General features: G+C 43.7%; 1 protein-coding gene across 3 annotated transcripts in view; it reads right to left on the reverse strand.

Moving 5' to 3' along the window:
- The window catches only part of LOC120865497 (WASH complex subunit 2-like), a 45,259-nt gene extending 32,681 nt beyond the window's left edge, over window positions 1-12,578 (reverse strand). For all 3 annotated transcript variants that reach the window (XM_040242827.1, XM_040242829.1, XM_040242828.1), the window contains exons 1-5: window positions 12,430-12,578; window positions 12,222-12,344; window positions 11,208-11,372; window positions 4,047-4,109; window positions 1,725-1,898 (exon numbers count right to left, since the gene is read on the reverse strand). In XM_040242827.1, the coding sequence (XP_040098761.1) occupies window positions 1,725-1,898; window positions 4,047-4,109; window positions 11,208-11,372; window positions 12,222-12,344; window positions 12,430-12,432 (528 nt within the window). In that variant the 5' untranslated portion in view covers window positions 12,433-12,578. The remainder of the gene's footprint in view (window positions 1-1,724; window positions 1,899-4,046; window positions 4,110-11,207; window positions 11,373-12,221; window positions 12,345-12,429) is intronic.
- Between the last annotated feature and the right edge of the window lie 598 nt (window positions 12,579-13,176).

Here is a 13,176-nt window from a genome sequence, read left to right on the forward strand (position 1 = left end):
AGAACGAAGTCCTAAATTTGGAGAAGCACATGGAGGAAATAACACAAACAGCTAGTGGGTAGTGGGACGTGTGGACAAACAAGGCACAAGGCACAAAGGAAGGGAAAGGAGAAGGCCGCCTCCACAGCGCATCGGGGCAGAGGCAGGAGCACAGACATCAAGTGTGGGCTAGACGGAAAGAATCAGGCATTTACCGTCGAGTATCAGCTATCCACAGGGCAAGTATCTACAGTCAACATAATTAACTAAAGGAATGTTTCCAACAGACTGATAAGAACCTATCCAGGAGAGGGAGAAAAAAAAAAGAAAACAATAATAATACCCCTGAGAGGCTCACACAGCAGAACGTGAAGCTGGTAAAATAAGATCAGATGACCAAACAGAATAAAACAAAGTGGACTGTCTACAGGTGCATGTTAGAGATTCTTCCATTTCAGGCCATTGCCAACATCAAAAATTTAGAGCCGAGAAGCACTCCACCCTGGAGGCCTGGTCCTTCGGCTTTACCAACTCTTCCCTATAAAAAAGGCCCTGGGGACAGGAGAGAACAGCTCTGTCCTTGGAAAATGACAGAAAGTTTGGGAAGGTTAATGTAAAGGTCAAAGATTCAGTGCGAAGAAATCGAAGTGCTAACTGGGCTGACTGTTCACGGACTCAGAAGGCCTGTTCCCAGGGCCTTCTGTAGAGGAAAACTGGTGAGGCTTTCAAGGAGGAAACGCGGCCCAGGCAGCACAGTGCCCAAGGTCTGACGTGTCAGTCAGTCACGCAGGCGTGTCCAGTTCCTTGCAACCCCATGGACTGCAGCCCACCAGGTCTGTGCGTGGATTCTCCAGGCAAGAAGGCTGGGTGGGTGGCCATGCCCTTCCCCAGGGGATCTTCCCGACCCAGGGACTGAACCCCGGTCTCCTGCACTGCAGGCAGAGTCTTTACTGCGGGAGCCACCGGGGGAGGAGGCCCTGCTGCTGCCTTCCAAATGCCTACAGTGAAAAGGCAAGACGACCAACGCATATCAGGGTTAAAGGACCAGCCCCAGCTCGGCAGGGCCAGCCCGAACTGGAAGAGAAACCTGCAGTGAATACACGATTACGAGACTGGATTTGCTTCAAGTCACAACGCACTATGTGTCGCAAGGGCTCTCAAAACCAGGAAGGCAACCTCTTGTGTTTACTTCTGAGCCAACCTGAGAGAAAGCACAGCAAAGCCAGGCGCACCTGCTGGCCAACAGTCTCTTCGTGAACACTCACAGCAGTTTCACGCCCATTGGCTGAGACCTGGAACAACCCCAGTGTCTTTTAACGCTTCTGCGGTCCCTCTTTGTACAAGCTACAGAACGTCAGTTTCCCAACAACCCCTGCCTCTCATGAGCCTCCTCACCCTTCGAAGCCCAGTTCTCATCTCACCTTCACCTAATTTCTCCAGCTAGAAGTCAAAACATCTATGACGGAGACTTCTGTAACTGCCTCCTTTCTCTGACCATCTGGCGTGGTTAGGACAAGCATCCTGAGAGCAGGAACTGACGCCCTGCCTCTCTGCACTCCCCCAGCCTGGCTGCGCGAGCGGTGCTCCTGGACAGCAACCCTCCGACTGGGGGAGTCAACGTGAGAGCTCTAAGTGACATCCTCACTGCTCAGACGTGAAGGCCACAGCTTCACAATTCTGCGCCCAAGTAAAGGACCCCAATCACAACAGGGGCAACAACAAATACTACAGCTGAACGTCTTTACCTTTGGCTCAAGGATCAATTCCATCCGCTCATTAGCATCGTCTTCTTCCGAGTCTGAGTTTCCTGCTTTTATATCTAGTTGCTCAAACGCACTGTCCAACACTTGTAAACCGTAGTTCACAGCCTCCTGGACTTTAGGAATCAGATCTACTTCTTTCTGTTCCCGGGTCTTTTCCTAGGAAAAAGTAACGTTTAGTCAGATCTCCAGTGTATTGATAGCACCCTAATAAACACCGGGAATGTTCACTGAAGCCTAGACTCATGTTCAAAAACAACATCAAAAAAACTTAATTAAAAATGTTGTTCTTAATCATTTACAATGTTAAACCTTAAAAATGTTGAAAGTCAAAGATTCTGCTGAATGCCTCATCTCAGACTTTGGAGTGTTGAGTCCCAAATGTGTCTACGCATTGAACACGCACCAAACTACAGAAGGTTCTAGAGCTCCAGGTTCATCATTTACAAAAATAAAAGCACAATGGAGTGATGGTGCAGCCTCTATGGGCTATGTGAAAGTGCCCTAAAACAACGACTTGCCCATCAGGAGACATCGGGGGCACTTTCCCTCCCTGCTTCTGAAGGAACAAAGGGCCGAGGGCTTTAGCTTTGCCATGACTGTATCCCACTAACCTTGGTTAATGGTCCTTAGGACAATTTCAGAGGTGAAGACTTAGAAGAAAATACTCCAGGCAGAGACGTTATTTTTCAATTACAGTTAAAACAAATAACTGGACGATTACATTTCATAAACTTGTTTCAAACCAAGAGAGAGTTGGTTTCATCTCTAATCTATCCTGTACATTACCCTAGAACAATGCCCCCACCTCAACAAAAACTCTGTCTACAACAGCAGCCTGCTGAGAATATTCCACCCATCTCCACTCCTGCAACAGCAGCTCTCACACACTCAACTGTGTCACCAGTTGCAGGAAGTACTGCAGAATATATTTAGGGTCATTTCCTCTCCTCACAAATTCTACAAGGTGATATATAATTACAGGAACAAACACACCATACAGTTTCCCCCTTTGCTTTGATTTTCTGGCACACCATGTGGCATGTGGGATCTTAGTTCCCCAACCAGACATTGGGACAGCGGCATCCTAAGCACTGGACCCTGGGAAGTCCCCACACACTGCTGCTTTGAAAGCCAAAAGGGAAAACCTGAGGAGTGTTTTATACTTCTACCTCAAGTGCAGAAGTCTTTCTAATTTACCTTTTCTGTTTTGGCTGTATCTTTTTGGCACTCTGGTATGTCTGATTCTAAGTTAAACAGCTAACATTGTACTAAGTGTGTAGAAACGTGCTTGTGGATTTTTTAAAGATAATTCACTATAATAACTATCACTTTAAACTGAACCTTGACTTGGTATAACCAGATATTACTACATTTAAAACAGTTTAGCAAATCTATTAAAAATAAAATTTTTTTAAATAAATTTTTAAAAGCTGCTGCTGCTGCTGCTAAGTCACTTCAGTCGTGTCCAACTCTGTGTGACCCCAGAGACGGCAGCCCACCAGGCTCCCCCATCCCTGGGATTCTCCAGGCAAGAACACTGGAGTGGGTTGCCATTTCCTTCTCCAATGCATGAAGGTGAAAAGTGAAAGTGAAGTCGCTCAGTTGTGTCCGACTCTTAGCGACCCCATGGACTGCAGCCCACCAGGCTCCTCCGTCCATGGGATTTCCCAGGCAAGAGGACTGGAGTGGGGTGCCATTCAGGCAAAACCGTAACTGGTTTCTGGTACCCTTTCTTGGTCTAACACGTTCATATGTGACAAGTAGTCTGGTTTTCTTCTTACTTTCATTTTTAAACTGGTGGTAATAAAAGCAAAACAGTCATGAAGGACAGGGATACACAATCTTCAAAGAACTCACCGCCTACTTCAAAGAACCCACCACTTACTGCCCAGTATGGCCCAATTTTTTTGTTGTTTTTTAAATAACCCTCAATGTAAAAAAGGTTTTTACATTTTTAAAGAAGGAAGGGGAAGGGATAGGAGAGGAAGAAAAGAAGAAAAAGAAGCAAAGGACAGAGATCAATGCAGCCAGCAAACAAAATATTTCTTACCTGGTCCTTTACAGAAAATCTCTAAACACCTCTGCTCTACGCTTAAGCCGGAAATCAGGAACTTAATCTATACATTTCTTAATACAATAAATTTCAGAAACAAACAAGTTCAATTCCTGAGCTGTCAAAACCAGCTTCTCCCACTCCTCCCAAAGTCCAGCTCCCTGCCCCAGTCTCCCTCCAGCAGCCGTGTCATACATCACTACTTTTCTTCTCTAAAGGAGCCCAAGAGAAGGGTGATTCAAAGCAAGTACCTGTTCTGGTTTTTCTGCCTCAGTCTTGAGCCCCGGCTCCTCCACCTCCTCATCATAGACACGCTAAACATGGAAGCAAAGTTCAGCGTTTAGTCCAAACAGCATTTGGAATCAATCACGATGTAAGCGTTCAATGCACAATTTAAAAAGAGAAAGACAAGAAGACATGATTATTCAAGAGCAGACAACTTTCCCAAAATCAAGTTTAAAGAAAAGACACAAAAGACTAGGAAACAGGAAAAAAAGAACTTTCCATCTCACGGTTGACCACAGTCACAAAATTAGTAAGAAACCAGGGTTCACACTGTCTTGTTTAAGGCAGCACAGTGCTGAGATGGCACTAATACAGGCCCTCGAACGCGAGGCCCTGAGCGCGCCAAGTGCTGAAACTTACCCACTGGGTAGAAGAGCTTTTACATTTTATACAGTAGAAACCAAAGGTAAGTTATTTTTATCCTGTTGCTTAAAATGGTTGATACATTTTTATTATCTCATTTATAAGAAAACAGATAGGCCAAGCCCACCACTGATTTGCCAGAAGACCAGTCATGGGATTCACCCATACAGCTTGGGCAGGTGGCTTCTCTTTTCCAATACAAGGCCATCATTCCGGCAACTCATTGTGATTTTTTTAACTATTTATTGTCGCTTAAACTCCCAAAGCAAAACATTCTCATTATAAATAGTGCAGTGATGAAAATGTTCTAGAATTAGATACTAGTAATGGTCACAAAACTTTAAGAAGACACTAACACCTACTGCCTTCTACACTTTTAAAAGGGTGTATTTTATGGTATGTAAACTCCACATCAATTAAAATTAAAATGTCAATATAAAGACAGTTGCAGAAGAGATCTATTTAAAAATAATTCCATCCCTGCCTCCAACCTCATCCTCAGAATAACTAAGTTTGGTGTGTCCCTCTCTGTTTCCCAAGGCTCTTACACAAATTTCTACGGACATATGCACACATCCAAAGTTTTCCACCCTTCCAGCTTTGAAACAAAACTGTATTCCTATGACACATACCCTTCTGCCCCACTTTTTCACTTGACATTCTCATAAACCACTTTCTAGGTCAATGCATATAGATTTGACTCATTTGTTTTTATATCTGCATAATATTTTATGGTACGAAGTTGACTGTAGTTAGTTCAAGAATCCTCTATTAGAGAACATTAAGGACATTTCCAGTTTTTGCTAGTGCCAACCAGCTGCTGTAAAGATATACTGAATTCTCAGGCCATGGACCCTTTATTTCTACAGGCTTCTCGAAAACAGGATTGCCAAGCCAAAGGACAAAACTCTGGTTTACTCTTAAGAGCTTTTTCCAGATCTCTGTGTGGGACAACTCTCGCTGCCGTCGCAGCACATCCCAGTGCCCACTTCCCAGACCTTTGCCAGCAGTGGGGCGAGGTTGCCCATCTTTTCAAAGTAACTATCAATCTGATTAGACAACATTATTTTCAAACGTTCATATCTTCTAACCCAATATCAATCTGATTCAGTTCAGTTCAGTTGCTCAGTCGTGTCCGACTCTTTGTGACCCCATGAATCGCAGCACACCACGCCAGGCCTCCCTGTCCATCACCAACTCCCAAAGTTCACTCAGATTCACATCCATCGAGTCCGTGATGCCATCCAGCCATCTCATCCTCTGTCGTCCCCTTCTCCTCCTGCCCCCAATCCCTCCCAGCATCAGAGTCTTTTCCAATGAGTCAACTCTTCGCATGAGGTGGCCAAAGTACTGGAGTTTCAGCTTTAGCATCATTCCTTCCAAAGAAATCCCAGGGTTGATCTCCTTCAGAATGGACTGGTTCGATCTCCTTGCAGTCCAAGGGACTCTCAAGAGTCTTCTCCAACACCACAGTTCAAAAGCATCAATTCTTTGGCACAAAGCCTCTTCACAGTCCAACTCTCACATCCATACACGACCACAGGAAAAACCATAGCCTTGACTAGACGACCTTAGTCGGCAGAGTAATGTCTCTGCTTTTGAATATACGGTCTAGGTTGGTCATAACTTTTCTTCCAAGGAGTAAGCGTCTTTTAATTTCATGGCTGCAGTCACCATCTGCAGTGATTTTGGAGCCCAAAAAAATAAAGTCTGACACTGTTTCTACTGTTTCCCCATCTATTTCCCATGAAGTGATGGGACTGGATGCCGTGATCTTCGTTTTCTGAATGTTGAGCTTGAAGCCAACTTTTTCACTTTCCTCTTTCACTTTCATCAAGAGGCTTTTGAGTTCCTCTTCACTTTCAGCTATAAGGGTGGTGTCATCTCCATATCTGAGGTTATTGATATTTCTCCCGGCAATCTTGATTCCAGCTTGTGTTTCTTCCAATCCAGCGTTTCTCATGATGTACTCTGCGTACAAGTTAAATAAGCAGGGTGACAATATGCAGCCTTGATGTACTCCTTTTCCTATTTGGAACCAGTCTGTTGTTCCATGTCCAGTTCTAACTGTTGCTTCCTGACCTGCATACAGATTTCTCAAGAGGCAGGTCAGGTGGTCTGGTATTCCCATCTCTTGAAGAATTTTCCACAGTTTATTGTGATCCACACAGTCAAAGGCTTTGGCATAGTCAATAAAGCAGAAATAGATGTTTTTCTGGAACTCTCTTGCTTTTTCCATAATCCAGCAGATGCTGGCAACTTGATCTCTGGTTCCTCTGCCTTTTCTAAAACCAGCTTGAACATCAGGGAGTTCACGGTTCACATACTGTTGAAGCCTGGCTTGGAGAATTTTGAGCATTACTTTACTAGCGTGTGAGATGAGTGCAACTGTGAGGTAGTTTGAGCATTCTTTGGCATTGCCTTTCTTTGGGATTGGAATGAAAACTGACCTTTTCCAGTCCTGTGGCCACTGCTGAGTTTTCCAAATTTGCTGGCATATTGAGTGCAGCACTTTCACAGCATCATCTTTCAGGATTTGAGATAGCTCCACTGGAATTCCATGACCTCCACTAGCTCTGTTCGTAGTGATGCTTTCTAAGGCCCACTTGACTTCACATTCCAGGATGTCTGGCTCTAGATGAGTGATCATACCATCGTGATTATCCAGGTTGTGAAGATCTTTTTTAACGGTATTATTTTTAAATGTTCACTACTTCCAACCCAAGAATTCTACTTCTTGAAATTTAGTTCCAAGAAAAATAAATACAAACAGTAAGATGCTCATGGCATCATATTTACATTCAAAATCACAAACAACAAATCTGTAACTCTCTGCAATTCCAATCAAAATACTAGTAGAATTTTCTGGGGAAATTAGCAAGATAATCCTGAAATTCACAGAAGTAAAAAAGCCAAGGATAACCATGAAAATTATGAATAAAGAGAAGTCACAGAGATTTGCCCTATTAAGACTTATTAAAAATCTCTGGTATTTAAGACTATGATACTTACTACAGCAGATAAAGATAATAAAAGACAGAGGTAAGAGCCAGACTCACAATTACATGTAAGCCTATTTATATTTACAGGAACACACATTCATATACATGTCAGTGAGGAAAAGAACTACGTAACAAAAGTTACCTGTATGGGAAAGAAACAAATGAGATCCCTACCTCATATCCCATACACATGTACCAATATACATCCAAAGACTATATATATACTCTCCACATAAGAAAAGTAAAGAGACAGCAAAACCAGCAAGCCCACACCCAAATTATTTACAGCTAAGGAAAAAAAATATTAAAATCTGTTAATACAAGGTAGTGCACATTATTAGCATTTGTGGTTATTATCTGTTCTTTCCTAGATACACAAAGTATTTTATCTTAAAAAGTTCTGTATGGGGGATTGTTAAATATCGGTAGCCATAAAATGAAACAGAAACAGAAATTAACTTCAGTAAATCTTATAGATGTGTTAAAATGCTTAGAAAATAATATGCTAACATGAAGAAAAATGCAGGCTGAAAATACGTACATACAGAAAAGGTTAAAGTTATATACATACATGGGATTAGAAAAAATATGCCAAAATGTTCAGTGGCTGGTTAATTTGGGGTGGCAGAATTATAGTTGACTTCTGTAGTTTAAATTTTTTCATATTTTAATACTTTTAATACGTTATTCTCACAACAAAAAAGGAAAAAAAGTCCAATGTCTGCATGAGAATGAACTTGGAATATACATGTCAAAATGCTGAGAGGCTCTTCTTTAGTATCTGAAATTTCAAAAGCTGCTTCTTTTTCCATATTAAAAAAAATAATAATAATTCTACAGAGACCAGAAATTAGGGGAGTAATTTTCAAAAGCAAGAACAAAAAATGGCAAATAAATCTTAAAATTGAGACTTTAAGACAAGACAGCTGCCCAGGTCACTTCAAACTTTAAATAGCAAGACTATTTAACTTAAAAGACTGAGCTTCAAGCTTAGGTCTGAACAGCATCAATACCCTCCTTTTTCTCCTTTCTGTCACTAAAAACACCCCACAAGACATCAGCAGCCTTCAGAAAGCCAAGCAGGACATCTAAGAAACCAGCCAGCAAACACACAAAGCCCGCGGGATCTTTCAAGGGTGGCCAGGCAGGACCATGAATCCCAAGTGCTCAGTATACAAGCAGGTGAGCAATGCTAACTTACTTCACCCTTCAGACTGAACTCACAGCTCCACGGGTTGCCTGATCATTTTAAAATCAGGCAGCCATTCACAGAACTGTCAAATATCTTTGGTATTTCTACTTGAAGAACCTATTCCTCATTTGGGGAGATGAGGTAAGAGGTGAAGGTGAGGAATAAAGAGAAAAATCTGACAAGCGGCTGAGATTTCTTACCACATTATACACAGGCATGGTCCTCTCTACTTTTATGATCTCTCTTTAATTCATTCAAATATTCACGAGTCTCTATGTATCAGGCTCACGCTGAACCCAAAGAACATAACAGTTGGTAAAAATGTGGGGCCTGATTTAGTAGAGAAGTTCAACACATCAAACCATATCAATAGATGCAGAATTACAATCATAGGAAGTGCTATGAAAGAAGTCATTCATTAGGTCACTCAGTGTTTCAGGACAAAATTGCTACAGGAACAGATTAATGAAGCTGCACGAACTGTATTCCCTACTGGTAACGCACTGGTGCACATTTCTGCTCCTTCGAGTCCCCTCGTGAGCCTTTTCTAAAGGTACTAATTTTTCCTGCCCTAAAAAGTCTTGATTGCTCTTCAGTTTCACTAACTCTGTAATGCAGTTCGCAATCTACTAGCTGCCTCTGAGGTCAGTTACTAAAACCCAAAAACCTATTACTTTGTGTATCTTTCCAATAAACTACCATGAAACCAAATGGCACCATCATTTAAGACAGAATTGTAATACACGAGTCCTGATGTCAGGGTTTGAAGAAAAAGCCAAATCCCTGCCAAATGTATTATCAGCAGGTAGATTCCTTCAGTTTTATTAAGCGCTAGCCATCCTTTTAACAGCATGACGCTCTACCACGGTTGGAAAGAACGTGACACGTGGCCTCACAGGGAGGTCCGGGAAGCAGCTCGAGCTGGCAGTGGCCACAGCACATCTAGGGAACTTGGCCGCAGACTGGAAGCGGAAGAAGCGCAAGACAAAGGAGACAGAGACGGATGCAGGGAATCCAAGAAGCGAACAGAAATCATGAACTAAAACCAAAAATAATCAACAAAAACAAAAGTAAACAAAAAACCTCCCACAAAAACTGGATCATCAGAAACTCAGAATCTAAGAAAACTTGGAAAGAAAAGGAAAGCTGAGCAAAGAGAAGACCTGAAGGTTATGATTCAGAGAAAGGAGCTTATAATGCCCGTTTCCCCCGAAGTATCAGTCAGTATCAAGCCAGTATCAGTGTGCTTCAGGCACATCAGGTACAAAGAAGGCTCCCAATTCTGTCCCTCGCCCAGTCGAGGGCTGCAAGACTGACTGCCGAGAAGAGCTAAGCACCCGATCCAGGAAGAAAGGCACAGAATGAGAGCAACAGACATAGTTAAAAGGACACAGAATTCATCGGGATGAAAAAGTGATGGGACTACACGCACTGCTGAAGGAGAGTCGAGGGTCCTGTAAACTGCTTCTTCCAATAGGAACAGCGCTCAGGACCAAGCACGGACATTCTGCACAGATGGCCAGAAAATGACCACAGGTTTAACCAGAATATCTGCTATATCTTAAATTACAGGCAAAGAGATACTTATAACCTTTATTAACATCTTCATTTTACACACAGGTTCCCCCAAAAGCCCAGTAGTGGCATTTCAACCTCAATTACTAAAAATGTACAAACATGCTGTGTAAGATATCTGCATGACAATATTTAGTCTCCTCTTAACAATCCTAAATCTTTGTATAACCTTGCGATTTTCAAAATCATTTTTATTACTTTGTATCTAACAGTCTCAGGAGATAGCCTAATTTAATAATCCTCTTTTCACAGTATAACTAACACTGATACTTAGAAAGTTAGTCACCCTATGAGAAACACAGGTCAGCTTAACTAAGCTTTCTCTCTATCTTCTAGAATAATCTCCCCTCGAGTCATGGAGCTCCGGCCACATTTTATTCCTTTTTATTCTGGAATAACACTAGTACAGAAAACTGTGATATTCTCTAAGAAGGGGCTCTAGTTTATCTATGTGTTCCTAGAATCTAAAACTTTGAAAACTTGATAAACCGACAAAATTGCACTTGGGTTTAAGTGCAACAATGTGTTTAGAGTTGATTTTATGACACAGGTTCAGCCAGCATAACAGAGCATTAGTTCAGAATAGTCCAAGTAGACACACACATGCTTTTAATATAACTTAACAGAACATAATGCATACAATTAATAACATGCTGGTGCCCAGAGGGTCAGACCAGGTGTATGGCTTTCCTTATAGAGGATAACAAGGCTTGTTGGAGGGCCATGCAATTCACCAAAACTGCTGACAACTCCAGAATTAACAATGGATGAAAACATTGGAATATGAGGAAAGTTTTTATCATTAGGTTTTCTCAAAGGCTTGAAAAAACAGATAAACTTTACTAATAAAAAGTGAGGGAACATCAATTACCAAGAAGTACTACTTACCCCAGAATTTAAGAGAACCTAACAATAGGTCAGTTAATATCACAGTGACTAGTGCTCCCTCTAACAGTATTATTTCTTTAAAAATGGGATGCAACTAAGTAACTCACGTTTTCAATGAACTGGGTATTAGAGAGCATAAGGAAGTCATTGAAGATATTGTGCAGGCGGCAATCGGTGGCTTTAGTCTCCCGGATTAGTCCGTCCACTTGTTTCTTGATTTCATGAGTCCTAGAGATAGTCTGCTGTGAAAATTCCTGTAGAAACTGTAGTAGCTGTTTAAAAAACAAACATATACAGTAGTATCAATATGCGTCTATACTATGCATCTATTCTGCGTATCAAAACAGAAAAGCAGCCATTTTCTTTCACCTTTGTGTGTGTGTGTGTGTGTGTGTGTGTGTGTGCGTGTGTGTGCATGTGTGTGCGTGTGCTGGAATGGAAAAGGGATGCTGCTTTTGACAGTACCAAGACCAAGCAGCATAGAAAAACATTAAGAAAGCTCATCAAAACAGTGGCAGTGAGTCAATGGACACTTCCTATCTCGTTTCTGGAAAAAGTTTAAAGTGCTGTTTGGTTGTCATTCTACAGGGATCACAGACGAAAGGCAAAATAACAAAGCACTACTCATCCAAAAATCCCACTCAAATGGGACTTTGGAATCAAGGCTCTGAGCTTACTGGGTCCCAGGCCTAAGGTGTCTTACTTAACGATATTCATATACTGGTTTGTCTCCCAACCCACTCAGTCTAGATCTCAACAAGGAGTCGCCTATGAGGTGCCACTGCAAGCCTGCGGCGTGGTGGAAGCCGAACTCTCCGCTCAGGATGGAGCTGGCGCCTGGCTGAAAAAACCGACCAAGGAAGAGAGCGCCCTGCGATGGGCGGCAGTCCGAGCAGGAGCCCTCAAGAGAGCTGAAGTCCGCCTGCCGGCATCCGCCCAGGGGCCTGACGCCTGCCACCAGGAGGTTTTCGAGAGCCAGAAGGGGTGTTACTTAGTCCCCGAGAGACAGAGCGGGATCGACTGGGGGGAGAGGGGCTGGGACTGGAGTCCTCCCGCTCGCAGGCCGCGCACCCCCCGCAGACGGCCGGCCCTCCGCTCCCGTCCCGGGTCCCGCCTCTCACGCCCGCGTCGGCCGCCAGCGACCAGCTCTGGCTGCTCCTGCGGATCTCCTCCACCGACCAGGGACGCTCCCACACGGGCTCGGACGCCGGCGCTGGCTCCTGGTCGGGGGTGGCCCGGCTCATCTGCAGCGGGAAGGACGAGAAGAGGAGCTGAGCTCCGGGGAGGCGGCGGACGCGGCCCAGCCCCAACCCAGAGCGCCGCCCTCACCATGCCGGCCGTGCAGCTTGGTGGGCGCCGAAGCCGCGGGCCCGCACCCGCTGAGCCCCGGAGTCTCCGGAAGCCTAGCCCCCAGCAGCGAGGCCCTGGCACGTGACCAGCCTCACGTGACCAGAGCGCCCCGTGACCTGCCCCTCACGTGACCGGATGTGGGGCCGCGGAAGGGAGGCTGGGCCAGCTGGCTGCGGATGAGTCACGTGCGTGGATCTAGCGATGATCGTGCTGGAGGAACTAAGTGAAAAGGAGAAAGGCGAATATATGATATCACTTATATGCAGAAACTGTATGTGAAACAGACTCGCGAATGTAGAGAACAAACTTGTGGTTGTGAAAGCGGTGGGGGGTCAAGGGCAGGAATGGATTGGGGTTAGCAGATGCAAACTGTTACATATTTAACGGATAAACAACACAGTCCTAGGAAACGATATTCAATATCCTGTGGTAAATCGTAATGGAAAAGAATATGAAAAAGAATGTATATAACCATCACTTTGGTGTACAGGAGAAGTTAAAACACTGTAAATCAACTAGAATAAAATAATTTTTAAAAATCTGTTTCACTTTAGAAAAGGGAAAAAAAAAAAAAAACAAACAGGAAGACTGCGGAAGCCAGGGAGCGCTGAAGGGGTGCGTGAGTCAAGTTTAGCTTCAGCTGAAGGACCCGAGTGGCCGGCGCGTAATTAGTCCAGAAGTATGCAGGGAACCAGATGTGTTCAGAGGGGAGCCAAAAGGATCTTG

The sequence above is a fragment of the Oryx dammah genome, unplaced genomic scaffold (genome assembly GCF_014754425.2).
Source record: "Oryx dammah isolate SB20612 unplaced genomic scaffold, SCBI_Odam_1.1 HiC_scaffold_6, whole genome shotgun sequence".
NCBI lineage: Eukaryota > Metazoa > Chordata > Mammalia > Artiodactyla > Bovidae > Oryx > Oryx dammah.